This window comes from Petaurus breviceps, unplaced genomic scaffold (assembly GCF_028583685.1).
Source record: "Petaurus breviceps papuanus isolate PSGF00001 unplaced genomic scaffold, PetGlider_PUasm1.0 175, whole genome shotgun sequence".
In the NCBI taxonomy this organism is placed as follows: Eukaryota; Metazoa; Chordata; class Mammalia; order Diprotodontia; family Petauridae; genus Petaurus; species Petaurus breviceps.
In genome coordinates this window covers 26,874,390-26,888,824 of record NW_027185764.1, presented here as the reverse complement: position 1 = coordinate 26,888,824, position 14,435 = coordinate 26,874,390, and the positions used below count along the sequence as shown (strand labels likewise).

General features: G+C 39.4%; 1 protein-coding gene across 7 annotated transcripts in view; it reads left to right on the top strand.

Annotated features, from left to right (window-relative positions):
* The window catches only part of ARHGEF28 (Rho guanine nucleotide exchange factor 28), a 397,204-nt gene that overhangs the window by 357,579 nt on the left and 25,190 nt on the right, over positions 1-14,435 (top strand). For all 7 annotated transcript variants that reach the window (XM_069084950.1, XM_069084951.1, XM_069084948.1 and 4 more), the window contains one exon: positions 2,074-2,374. In XM_069084950.1, the coding sequence (XP_068941051.1) occupies positions 2,074-2,374 (301 nt within the window). The remainder of the gene's footprint in view (positions 1-2,073; positions 2,375-14,435) is intronic.

Sequence of the window (14,435 nt, the reverse complement as noted above, 5' to 3'; positions counted from 1 at the left end):
TTCCTTCCTTCCTTCCTTCCTTCCTTCCTTCCTTCCTTCCTTCCTTCTATTCTTCTTTTTCTTCTTCTTGCATTTTGGAGGGGGGAAGGCAGGGCAATTGGGGTTAAGTGACTTGCCCAAGGTTACATGGCTAGTAAGTGTTAAGTGTCTGAGGCTGGATTTGAACTCAGGCCCTCCTGACTCCAGGGATGGTGCTCTATTCACTGCACCACCTAGCTGCCCCCCTATTGCATTTTAAAGTAGTTCATTTACACCTCTGCTATAGACTAGGAGCTCCTAACCTATGGAAATTAAAAAAAAATTTAAATGCTTACATTAAAAAATATGCTAATGTATTTCAACATAATTTGTTTCCTTTGTAATCCTATACATTTTACTTTATGCACTTAAAAATCTTATTCCATGAAGGAGGCCATAGGTTTCACCAGATTGCCAAAGCAGCTCATGATTCCATACTAGACCTTTGTGTTGTAAAGGTCTTGGTATTTTGTAATTTAAAGAACCTTCTTATGTGATCATTCTGAGACCCATAAGGCCATATTTTGTTCCTTTTTGTTAGCTTGGACAGTTAGTTGGGGGTAGCTGTGGTATAGTGGGTAGAAGGCCAATCTTGACACCAGGAAGATCTGGGTATGTATCCAGCCTGTGACAGACACTGATCATGTGATGATGGACGGTTCACTTAATCTTGCAGTGCTCCAGAAACTCTCAAAGATTCACAGTTACGAAAGAGTTGCCGATCTGTGTAAATGGAGGGAATTTCTACAATGAGAGGTCCCTGCACCAATAAAGTCAAATAGGTCTGGACCAGAAATAATATTCTCAACAGAACTTATTTAGAGAGTAGATTGGATTTCATTATTTCTATTTCTATTTCAACTTTCTTCCTTTTAAAAAACATTTTATTAATGTTCTTTTTTTTAATATCACTGTCGTTTCTAAATGACTCCCCTCTCTTGTAATAAATATATAGTTAGGCAAGACAGATCAGCACATTGGCCATGTCTGAGAAGACATGTCTTGTTCTGCTTCCATATTCCACTGCTTCTCTGCTGAGAGGCAGGGGGATGCATGTAATGAAAATCATTGGGGCTCTGAAATGATCATTGATCACTTCATTGATGAGATGTCTCAGTCTCTCAGTGTTGCTTCCTTTCTATCAGTGGTATTGAATTTAAATAAATATAGGACCACTCATCATTCATAAGAATCCCTTTAGGCTCATATTGATTAAAAAGTCAAATATTAACATTATATTTTATTTTTTTTTGTTAAATATTTCCCAATTAGATTTTATTTCAGTTTAGGCTGCATTCAAAAATGTTGTAACCTGCTGGAGGTGGATTTTACACCTCTGATTTCCATGATTATAAAGATGCTTCTCTCTGTGCTAATTTGATATTTATAAGCAGAAAATAATTAAACTAACAACAGTAGAGATTTATTTAATTGATATGTAATTGGCTAATGGTGGTAAGAAATCTCTTAGAAGCTTTCCACTGCATTTTCTTCTCCAAGCATGCATGAAAAATTAAATATTTTTCTGCATTTTGCTTTCTTATTACCAAATCTCATTTTTGACACGGTTGTCACACTAAATTGCAAAGTTTTTTTGTTTTTACTAAATTGCAAAGTTTGAGTACAAGTTTATTAGAGATGGTTTCTGTTGCATTTAATTTTCCTTTCTAGCTGAACCATGAAGTATCTTCCTTGTAAACCCATAATGTATAAGTGCTCTTATAATCTTGGATAGATTTTTCTTTTTATTATTTGGCCAAAAAGATGAACACTTTTTTTCAATTCCTTTGATTCAAATATAGTGGAAATACAATTTAAAGCACATTTCTAATTGTTATTTCAGGACACAAAATGCTAATCAAATTAATGTATTTAGTTCTAGGTCCATGAGAAAAGAGGAGAACGGGAGGAGATTAGGGGTCATTGCACTCCTACTGATTTTCCCTCTTATGTAAAGCAATTTGGTAAATTCTGTTCTGGGGAACTGTCTTGTGAACAATGCTGTAAGTGAACTACTAAAGAAACGTATATTTTCTCTTGTAATTTCTCGTGCAGGTAACAGACCTTCATCGATCGGACAACCTCTGCCATGAGAATTCATTCTTTGTAAATGAAGCTTTAGTACATATGTCACTCAACACTGTCAACAAATCAAACCCAACTGGAATGCACCAGGATATTGTATACCCCTTAAATATCTCAGATTCTGATTTAACAAGGACTAGTGAGAACCAGACAGACCTCAAGATGGACATTTCTTATCACTCCGATGTTACTCATGAACTATGGAGAGCTGCTGATTCTGGTCATCAGGTACCTTCTCTCCTCCGAGGCAACAAGGATTGTTGTAACAACGGTAATTAATCCTTTTAAAAATATCCTATATATTTCAGACCAACAGTTGTTTCTCTGAGTGATTCCACCTTAAAATAAGGTAAAGTTAGTTTCAGCATATGAATAGATAGAAATTGGCGAGTGTGTAAAATGTCAGTTTGTTTAGGAGTGGGGAGCAGGAATGGACTGGCAGAAGGCAGAGTCATGATTGGTCAGTTACACAGAGACCAGTGGAGACTGAACTGCTATCTGTGGCAGGCTGTACTGGAGAAATTCTTGGTAATGACATCAGGTCTAACTGGGTGGACAGATTAGAATGTCTTTTTTTGAAGGGATGAGAAGGAAAACAATTGAGTTAACAAAAAGGGTAGACTTGGAGTCCTGAGAGCTAAAAATTCTTCCCTGTTCCTATTCTAAGCATATTTGCTTACCAACTGTTAGTAGAGTGTTCCCTCCCTCAGCTCCTACCCCAGAACCTAGTGTATGTTTTCATGGAAGAAGCACTGGGCACAGAGCCAAGAGACTTTGAGTCAAGTCCCAGCTCCAGTAATTACAAGTTGAACAAGTCACTTGACCTCTCAGAATCTGTTTCCTCATCCATAAAATGGGGATAATAATATTTTGACTCCCTACCTCCCAAGATTGTTGTGAGGCAAATACTTTGCAAACCATAAAGCCTATATAACTACGAGCTACTATTATTAACCATGAGTAATTATTTCTCAGAGGAATCAGGAAATACAGGTTGCATTTGGATAAATGGTAGTTGTAGGACAAACCTAGGTATTTTCCTGTTGTACAGTAAAATTGTTTCTACTGCTATTAAACATCAGAAATGAAACTGCTAATTCAAAAAAAAAGGTGTTGTGTCTCCATAATTACCTCATAATAGCACAATTTGCTAATCCCATTAAAGCATTTGCCAAATAAAAATGAAAAGGCAGCTATGTTACCATGCATCCAAATGAATTAGATCTGTGGCTATTATAAATTGAGTTCTGTGGTATACCAAGGAGGGAATGAGAAGAACTTGAAGACCTTTTAGCAGAAAACAGATGGCATGCTACAGAATTAGCAAACGACTGGCTACACGGGAGTGAAGTAAATCACCCACCACAAGATGCTCTAGAAACATAAGACACACAGTTGTGTACTGATATTTCAGAACATCACACCCATTTTTCCCTGTGCATTTTGTAGCTTTTGCAATCTCTAGTTGACCACTGTTCATGCCATGAGCACAACTTCATAGTTGTTTCAGCTCCTGTCACCTCATTTTGCCTATCAGTTTCTAAGAAAAATTAGACAAGTGTCTTGAAAATACTATTAGAAAGTCCTAGTTTTTGAAAGGGATGGACAGTAATTTTTGTGGAATGTGACTTATGTATCCAGCATTCAGGAGAAATTTGTGACTTTTTTTTTTGGTGAGACAATTAAGATTAAATGACTTGCCCAGGGTCATAGAGCTAGTAAGTATCAAGCGTCTGAGGCTGGGTTTGAATTCAGGTCCTCCTGACTTCAGGGCTGGTGCTCTATCCACTACACTAACTGCCCCCTGTTTGTGATGTTTTTGCCTTAGGTGGCATGAAAGTCAGAGCTCCTTGAACACCGCAGATGCTAAATAAATGTTTGTTGAATGATGGGCAGATGATTGATTTACTTGACTGTAAAATTTGGGGGCATCTAGGTGGCACAATGAATAGAGCACTGGCCCTGAAGTCAGGAGGACCTAAGTTCAAATCTGGCCTCAGAGACTTGACACTTAACTAGCTGTGTGACCTTGGGCAAGTCACTTAACCCCAATTTTCTTGCCCCCTCAAAAAATGTTTTTTTAGTTTGCAGCTTTTCTAGAACTATGCCCATTCCTGAGACATGGACAACTACAGGCTTAGAGGAAGATATTTCTGGCACATGCGGTTTTGTTGTAATGATTGGTTGTTGTCCTTTGTAATCAAAGAGGACCAAATTGACATCCCTGTTGGCGTCAATGTAGGCTGATCAGACCAGTATAAGCTCCAAAGGCTCTAGAGTGGGAAGAAAGTATGGGAGAGAAGTATTAGCTCAGTGTTTGGGATGCATTTGTTGTAATGATGACTAGCTGACTTGTTTTTTATCATGTTTTCTATTCTCATCAGTGTGGTTACACTCACTGGCTTTAGTTTAATTCATAAAGACCCAGTTTGAGTTAAACCACACTCAAAGTTTATTTAAACAAATGTTTCTCCCCCTCTCTCTTTTTTCCCCATCTGAATCTCCATATTTTTTCCCAGCTTTTTTATTGCTGTGTTTAGGTTTAATTCCTTTGTCAAAGCATGTTTCAGAATGGAAAGCTTTTAAAATATTTTTGGCATTGTACTTGCTAGCAGATAGGAAATGAACTATGGAAAAAAATAGGGTGATTATATACAAAACCCATCTTCCTAGGAAAGCAGAAGACAGTTTGTAGGCAGAGGAAATACTGAGAAAATACACTTATGTTTGATGGATTTTGTTTCTAGTGTATACTACACTGGGAAGATTTTGAGCAGGAGCCAGGTGACAGACTGGTCGTTGGACAACATGAAAACAGACTTGCTAAGATTTGAAATCAGAGGATGCTGGGTCTGAATCCTGGTTCTAACACTTGGTAGCTAGATGATCTGGAGAAATTCACTTAACCTCTCTAGGACTCAGTTTCCTCATCTGTAAAATGAATGGTTTCTAAAAGTCCCCTCCAGGTCTAAACCCATGATTTATGATCCTCTGTGCTACATTTTGTATGATCTGTGATTCCTGCAGAGGGAAAAAGGGTGGGTGAGAGATTATGGGCAGTTGGGTGGCTCAGTGTGTAGGGTGCCAGGTCTGGAGTCAGGAAGACTCATCTTCTTCAGTTCAAATCTGGCCTCAGACACTTACTAGCCATGTGACCCCAGGCAAGGCACTTAACTCTGTTTGCCTCAGTTCTTCATCTGTAAAATGGCGAACCACTCCAGTGTGATCTCTGTCAAGAAAACCCCAAAAGGACTCCTGAAGAGTTGGACACAACTGAGACAACTCAGTAACAACAACAAAGGGATGGTGAGCATTAAAAGGGGGAATTTCTGGAGAGAGATAGAACAGAATCAGATCAGTTCATCAAGACCGTTAGGAGGGACTCTTCCTCAAAGACTTGAGATGAAGCAGCACAAAACGAGCAGCTGATGCTCTTGTATTACCTTGGGTTTTATAGAGATGAGGGACAGGAAGAAACCCGAGTGGCAGAAGTAAAGATTCAGAATGAGAAGACAATTAGTCTGCCTCCCTTTTCTTCACTTCCTTGAAACCGGGAGGAGAGTGACCTTTAGTATGAGTAGAATGACCTTTGGTGACTGCTCGAAATTTCCTGTAATCTTTCCCATTTAATTTCCACTTAATGTGATTCCTGGCATTTAATTAAATCTGTATTTAATTTTGATTCATTTAATTAGAAGAGTTTTATCCAAAGTTATAAATACAAGTTTATTAATGCGTAAGTTCCACAAAGCCTGGCTTCTAGGCTCATCGAGAGAAGGAAGACTTTCATTTTTGTGTTTGTATACTTAGAACCCAGCAAGCATAGTGCCAATAACATTTTGCTGTTCAGTTGTTTCAGTCGTGTGTGTGACTCTTTGTGACCCCATTGGGGATTTTCTTGGCAGAGATACTGGCGGGAGGGGTTTGCCCTTTCCTTCTCTAGCTCATTTTAAGGATGAGGAAATGAGGCAAATAGGGTTAAGTGACTTGCCCAGGGTCACACAGCTAGTAAGTGTCCAATTTGAACTTAAGAAGATAAGTCTTCTGATTCCAGGTCTAGCACTTTATCCTCTCTACCAATCACATAGTAGGCACTTAATAAAATGCTTGTTGATTGATTAGGAATACCTTGTTAGTTGCTGCAACAATCATTGTCTATAACCTGCTCACATAAGTGGAATTGCAAATTTCATACAATTTCTGAAACATTAAAGACAGTAAAAGGGAAATAATTCCCAGATGCTGCAAATTTGACCCAGATTTAGATTTTAGTTTGTTTGTCCAATCTAGTTCCCCTGGGAATTATAATGTGTTAATGAATTCTGTTCTGATCCTAGAGAGTCCCTTTAAAGTTGTCAGTCCCTTGATTTACTTTAGTTATTAATAGGGTGTGTGAGTGTTGTATGTTTTGTTTTTGTTTTTAGAACTTGTGACAAAGATAATGTTGCATCCTTTTTGACCTTTGGATGGGTATAATTTGTATGCCCTCATTTAAAGGGTACCTGGGTAGTTCAGAGGATAGAGTGCTGGGCCTGGAGTCAGGAAAACTCATCTTCCTCAGTTCAACTCTGGTATCAGACACTTACTACCTCTGTGACCCTGGGCAAGTCACTTAACCCTGTTTGCCTCAGTTTCCTCATCTACAAGATAAACTGGAGAAGGAAACGACAAAGTGTTCCAGTTATCTTTGCCGAGAAAATTCCAAATGGGGTTACTACGAGCCAGTCACAACTCAAAAAGGACTGAACAACAACAAGAGAGCTTTCAGGAACAAAGAAATGAAAATTCTTCTGTGTTTTGCCATTGTCAGATTACAGCTGGAAAACGGTGATCCATTTTGCCGCCATGGTTTAGGAAGGACTTAAAGGCATTCAGAGAAGTACAACCAGAATAATGTAAGGGCCTTGAGTCCAGGCCATATGAGGATTGGTTGAAGGAATTAGAAATGTATTTTAGAGGAAAAAAAACCTCAAAGGAGACATGGCAGCTTTTTCCATTAAATTGTTTCAGTTGTGTGCGATTCTTCTTGACTTTTGTTGGCACAGATACTGGAGTGGTTTGACATTTCCTTCTCCAGCTCATTTGACAGATGAGGAAACTGAGGCAAACAAGACTATGTGACTTGCCCAGGGTCACACAGCTAGTAATTGTCTGAGGCTATATTTAAACTCAGGTCCTCTTGATTTCCAGGCCCTGTACTCAATCAACTGTGTCACCTAGCTCTCTACTACTTGCCATTTAGAATCTATTCCTTTAGATGATTACCCTATGAATAGTTTAATTTCGGCAAAAAGAAAAGCCAAAAAGCCATTGACACTATCACAGTATTGTTTGGGAAATAAAATTGTACCTAGATAATAGTTAATAAGCATTCAGGAAGCATGATGTACATTTCAAAGGAAATGGAAATTAGGCAGTCTTTGTTCCTTTCTTCTTCGGGGAATTGGACTAGGCTTCTGCTTGATGGTTTGAGAAGAATAAGAACTTATTTTAGTTGATCTACTTTCATGATGGCAAATTAAAAAAAAAAAAGCTTAGAATTAATGAGCTAGTTTTTAATTTTTCTTAGGGACAAGAGTAAAGGCTTGACTTTAGCCTTCTGTGTGTTGTGTCCCAGTAAAGAACAGCGTGACATTTACCTTGAGAGGCTGAATGAGCCAAGAGTGGCTGATTGCCAGCTGCCTGATTACCCAGCTCCAGGGTGCATGAAGGGCTGCAAAAGCAACTGGGCTGGGAGCCACCCTGTCTTATTGAGGGTGGCCCAGTGCGTGGAGGGTGGGGGGTGATGGTGGATGTACAGGAAGTCAATCCAGCATGGGGCCAAAGTCAGAAGTGAAATAGAATTTAATGAGCCTGTTCATCCTCCCCTTGGAAGCCAATCTGGTTTCAGATGAGCCACTAAGGTGGGAGCCTGCTCCAGGATCAAAGGGGCCCATGGGAACTTAGTTGGTATTGCATCATCTCCAGTCCACATAGCAACTTAAATAATAGCTGTAGACATAATGGGATTTGGGTTTGTTTCAGGGCAAACTGAAGGGATACAGTTCAGCTGCAGATGATTGAGCGAGACGATGTTCCCCTCAGCCTCTCAAGGTTTAAAGTACTCTCTGAACATGATCTGGTATTATTATTATGATTGTTATTTCTATTTTATAGATGGGAGAATTATAGAGCAGAATATCATCATGTTCTCAACTGCAGCTGTTTTGTTCAGGGTAGCCTTGAAATTCTGCTTTAATCTCGGGAATTATTTTGGTAACGTTTAAAATGGGGCTGGTTGACTAGAGGTGGACCTTCTCTGGTCTAGGTTTGTATCATTTGGACTTGGTCATAACTTGGTTAGATTGTGATGGAAGAGGGGCAGCTGAATAGCTGTTTGTCTTACTGTTTTATATTCTGAGCCGTCCGAGGACAGGCAGTGATTCATAGTAATAATTATAACTGTAGTGGATAGAACATTGGATTTGGAAGGATTAAGAAAGCCCAAGTTTGAATCTTACAACAGACACTTAATTAGCTCTTTGTCTCTCTGGGTCAGTTATATAACTTCTCTCAGCCTCAGTTCCCTCATCTGTAAAATTGGGATAATAATAGCACTTTCCTCAAAGTGTTGTGATGAAGACCAAATGAGGTACCATTACGTTATGTATTTTACCATCCTTAAAGTTTGTAATATAAATATAATATTATAATATATAACATATATATTATATAATAATATAATATAAATACCTGCTATCATCTTCAGGTAGGTGGCACAATGGATAGAGCACTGAGCCTGGAGTCAGGAAGACCTGACTGGCCTCAGACACTTACTAGCTGTGTGACCTTGGGCAAGTCACTTAAATCTGTGTGCGTCAATTTTCTTATCTGTAAAATGAGCTGGAGAAGGAAATAGCAAACCACTCCAGTATCTTTGCCAAGAAAGCCCCAAATAGGGTCACAAAGAGTCAGATACAGCTGAAGCAACTCAACAGTAACAACAACATCATCATCATTGTTATGTTTAAAATTTCTTAAAATATATTTTAGTTTTATTTCATAAATAAATGATAAATTCTATTTCATTTCATAAATATATGTATTTATACATATTTAAAATGTTTTAAAATGTATTAAGTGATTTATGGCTCTTATTTCATCTGAACCTCACCATTGCCCATGACTAAAAACTTTATTATTTCCATGAGAAAACTGAGGCTCTAAGATGTTATGATGACCTTATTATTATATTCAGCTCATGATCATAAAACTCTGAGCAGGGGCGGCCAGGTGGTGCAGTGAAAAAAGCACCAGCCCTGGAGTCAGGAGGATATGAGTTCAAATCCAGCCTCAGACACTTAACACTAGCCATGGGACCTTGGGCAAGTCACTTAACCCCAAAGGCCCTGCCCTCCCTCCTCCAAAAAGGAAAAAAAAAAGACTCTGAGCTCCAAATCAAACCCCATCTTATGGAAAGAGTTAGAGGATATGGGGACATACTGCCTGTGTTGTTATTGCTTCTATGAACTTGAGTCAGTTAACCTCCATGGGCCTCAGTTTCTTCACCCACAAAAAATGGGGGTTGGGTGGGGGGCATTGATGGCCTCTGAGTTCCTTTTTAATTGTAAATTTGGGATTCCACAAGCACAAGTCCAGCAGCATGGGGTCCTGAAGAGGGGTATTGAATAAACTATGACGTGGAGTCTGGAGACACAGGTTCTTCTGGTCTTGCTTCAGGGAGTTGGGGGAATTGCTTAACCTCTCACAGCCCCCATTTCCTTCATCTGTAAATGGAAATAATAGCAGCAGCAGCAGCACACATATGTATGGGGCTTAAGGTTGGTAAATGATTGACATCTAGTAACTCATCTGTTAATACTTGTTAATACCCTCCTCATGGGATTTCTATGAAGAAAACAATTTGCAATCTTTAAAAATCCTATAGATAGGCGAGTTGTTCATGTTATTATGTGGAAGTAGTAGAAGAGGAAAGACTCGTTCAATTGTTTCAGTTGTATCTAACTCTTTATGACCCCATTTGGGGTTTTCTTGGCAAAGATACTGAAGTAGACTGTCCTTTCCTTCTCCACCTTATTTTATAGATAAGAAAACAGAGACAAACAGGGTTAAGTGACTTGCCCAGGGTCACATAGCTAGTAAATATCCGAGGCTAGATTTGAACTAAGGAAGAGGAATCTTCCTGACTCCATAACCAGTGCTCAATCTGCTGTGCCACCTACCTGCCCCAAGGGTAGACTAGGAGTCTCAGATGAATGGTTGACTCTGTGTGTGTGTATGTGTGTGTGTGTGTGTGTGTGTGTGTGTGTGAGAGTGACCTTGGGCAAGTTCCCTATAACCTGTGTCTGTATTGTTTCCAATCTGCAGAATATTGATGACAATGTCTGCTTTGCTTACTTCCCATGGCTTATTATGAAGGCACTTTGAATACATAGGAAAGATTTTAATCTAAATTACTGCTATTAATAAGTATAATTATAATTATATTCTGCCCCCGAAGAAAAAATAGCAGCCCTATTCCCATCCTTGGGGATTAAATAGGTTACAGAAGTATTTCATTTTGCAATAGTAGAGTAAGACTCAGGAAAGATGTACCAAGAGCAGAAATATAGACATTTGCCAGAAGAGTTAGGCAGTGAGGATTTCCATTCTCTAGTGCCTCAAATGCCACCATCACTTTTCCTGGAAGACAGAATTATGAGGTACTCAGACAAAAGCTGTTTAGACCAGCATGATTGCTTTCATATTGTTTCCAAGATAATTTCCAGTCATTGTAGGATAAAGCCATCCAGTGAATATTGGGCGCAGACTTGCCAATTTGTGCCACGCCTTCCCTAGTGTTTTTAAGACCACCAATACCATTAGAGTAGTAGTCACAAATTTGGGAAGAGTCACAGATTCTGAGAAGGTTATGTCTATAATGACAAATGACAGCATGACCAAGTTAAGAATCCCATAGAAAGATTATATCTAGGTTGAACTTATAAGAATCCTAAAGATCCTTCTGCATAGTACATGTCTGGGTTTTGTACAGAAGCTGCCTCAGGAGTGGGGATGGCATGGACAGGCATAGATGTACATTGGGAAAGATTACTGCAAGAATCCTCATGCAAGGGGCAGCCAGGTAGCACAGTGAGTAAGAGCACCGGCCCCAGTGTCGGGATGATCTGGGGATTGAATCTGGGCTTAGACACTTAGCACCCACCTGGCCGTGTAACCTTGAGCAACAATTGCTTAAAAAAAATCCTCATGCAAGCTGGTGCCAGGAAGATTCCTTGTATATATAGATGCTAAGCCAACCTTTCTATTTCATGCTTTGATATTTCAATGGATTTGTAACCTCATTGATTTCAGGAGTGCAAATTCCCACCCAGCCATAGCTTTCTCTTTCTTTGCAATCCTTGTCCATGTCTTCCTGGAAATGTTATATAAGAGGTCTTCCTGGGATACTGAAAACCTTCCTTCAGATCTTGTGACCTCGTTTGGCTAACTGTGGAGCTAGCATGATGATCTCTTGGTTACACCTCCCTACATGTCCATTCCCACACACATTCTTACTGATCTTCCCTCTTTTCAAGCCATGTAATTCTATGAATTATTTTACAATTCTTCTCTCATGCAATTCTTTCCGGATAATATCCTGCAGCTTAATTTGTGCCCACCATGCCCTGTTCATTGCCCCTTGGGTCACCTGTAACATCAATCATTTGGAGATTGTGTTAGTCTATGCTTCAGTAATTTAGCATCAGTAGAAGCATATCAGTGTTAAAAAGGTGGGCTTTGGTGTTAGCTAGGTGGCACAGTGAATAGAGCACTGGCCCTGGACTCAGGAGGACCTGAATTCAAATCCAACCTCAGACACTTAACACTTGCTAGTTGTGTGACCAATTGCCCTGCCTTCTCCCCTCCAAAAAGGTTTAAAAAAAGATATAAAAAAAGAAAAGGTAGGCTTTTGTTTCAAGGTCATTAAAAGTATTCTATTTCACACATGTTCATTAATAACTTAAGACTCTTGCTGGTCTTGACTCTTCCTGTCCTGCTGGACTTTATTGATGTCTTGGCTTTTCTCTTTTGATATATCTTTCTTAATGGCCACAGATTGACCTTAACTTTGATTTATTCTCTTTGGGTTTCAAAATATTCATTATCTAAAAACTGTATATGGGGAAGATGGAGGTATAGCTGAATCCAATATGTATATATGTACACACATACATACATATCACATTAAAAAGAGTTGAAAATTTTTAAGGGATAATGTCACTAAATTGAGGTCATTCTTGCTTACCAAGTCTCCTGCAAAGAGGAATGAAATACTCTTATGACCAGTTAACATACTTTCCTCTTGGCCAATGCTAAACAAAGACTGATAGATCCCTACTTTCCGCCTCTCTTTTTCTTAGTCTTGACCATGAAGACCACCATCCTTTGCCTGTGGAGAAAGACCACCCAAAACTTTTCAAAACTGTCAGCCCTTCATGCCTTACTCATTAAATGCTGATTGTTATTAGCCTTGGACTTTTTCATTTATGACTAGAATGCACACTAGTGGGTATTCCATAGGACATTCACTGATTTATAGGTCCACAAAATATAATGGAAAGTACAGTGTTTTGAGAGTCAGGACAACAGAGTTCTAATCTTGACTCCTATGTGAATTACCTATGTGGCTTTGTTGAAGTCATTTAACCTGTTTGATTCTTTGTTTTCTATTTCTATAAAATATAGGACTTAGACTAAATGATCTCCAAAGTTCCTTCCAGTCTTAACATTTTATGATGCTAAATAAAATAATGTTTGTCTTTAAAAGTCTATAACTCTATTCTTTTTTTAGTTTTGTACTAAAAAAGTACATTTGTTTAGTATTACTAAAAATATGCAGTGGTGTAGGAAGTCCAAGTATGCCTGCACTGGGTAAATGCTTGTTAGTCAGTGAAGAGAGCACTTTGGACCCAAAGTGAATGAGAGCTCCCCTTCTAGGGATGAAGTCAGGAAGTGGTACCTTTTGTGTCTGCATTGTATTGCTGATGATGTGGCATGTCATGCAGAAGCACAGGCATCTGATAGGAAACAAATTTCACAGGCTCAAGTAAAAAATATCCCACTCAAGGACATGTAGAAGGAGGGAGCTATCAACCATGAAGATGGAGAAAGCCCAGACATGCTAATGCTGAATGACAGAAGAGAGAATGTAGTCAATGGGTACAGGCTTTTCCTTAGCTGATTCTTCCTCTGCCCATAAACACCAATAAGAATCATCTGGAGACAGACCCTGAGGCTGGGGATCAGTTCTGGCTACTTGTCTTTGCTTCAGCAGAGCTGCGTTTAGTTGAACAACACCTCTGTGGCACCATGACTATTCTGGTAGGACCATGTGGTTGCTTCTTGGCAGCCTTCCAATTCAAGTCTGGGGCCCAAGGAACAATGCCTTATCTGAGAGATTTCTGGGAGATTGGAGACTACTTAGGAGAAGACTTCTTGTCCATCAGAAGATCCTAGATTTGGAGCAGGAAGTGTCCGTAGAGACCATCTACTTTAACCTGATCATTTAATAGATAAGAAAACTCAGGCCTAGAGAGGATTAGTGGCTTTTCCAAGTCCACATAGTAAGTAACAGAGTCCAGACTTGAACTCAGGTTCTTTGACTCCAGATTCATCACTCATTTCACTGGGCCACCTTGCCTCACAGAACTGGTCTGAACTGGTCATATTGGGAAGGATAACTGCTACTGAAGTTCCTGAGTACTGGCATCTAAAGGGGTGTAGTTGGCTCTTTTCTCAGAAGATAGTGAGAGAATAGTGCTGGGGCCCCATATGCCCCCATCAATTATCTTTATGGATAGCACCAAGGAAAAGAAAAATACCGCCCCCCCAGTAATAGAAGCTAAGAAGCATCGACCTCCACAGATGGGATGGATACCTGCAGGAAGTCTTCTCATTGGTAATTGTGTAACTGTTGAAATTAAGAAGTTTCCCTATATGCCATCAAGAAGCAGCCAAACCAAGGGAAACATGAAAGATAATCTGTCACTTTGGGAACTTCAGCATGATATGAAACTGATGAAAAGAAGAAAACTTTTTAAAAATAAGTACATATAAGGACAGTAGTCTTCATTATTGAGACTAAGAAAAGGAAAATAGTAGCACCGTTGTATACATGTTAAATGGTTAAGAAATGCAAACGGTGGTGTCAATCTGTGGACTTGGTCTGCTACTTAGCCTACACCCTCATTCCTGGGATGGCAGAGCCAACAATGATGGGCAAAACAACTGCTACATCTGGGACCTGGGGACTCGGGGCTAAGCCTATTGCAGAAGGTGGATACTGGGGG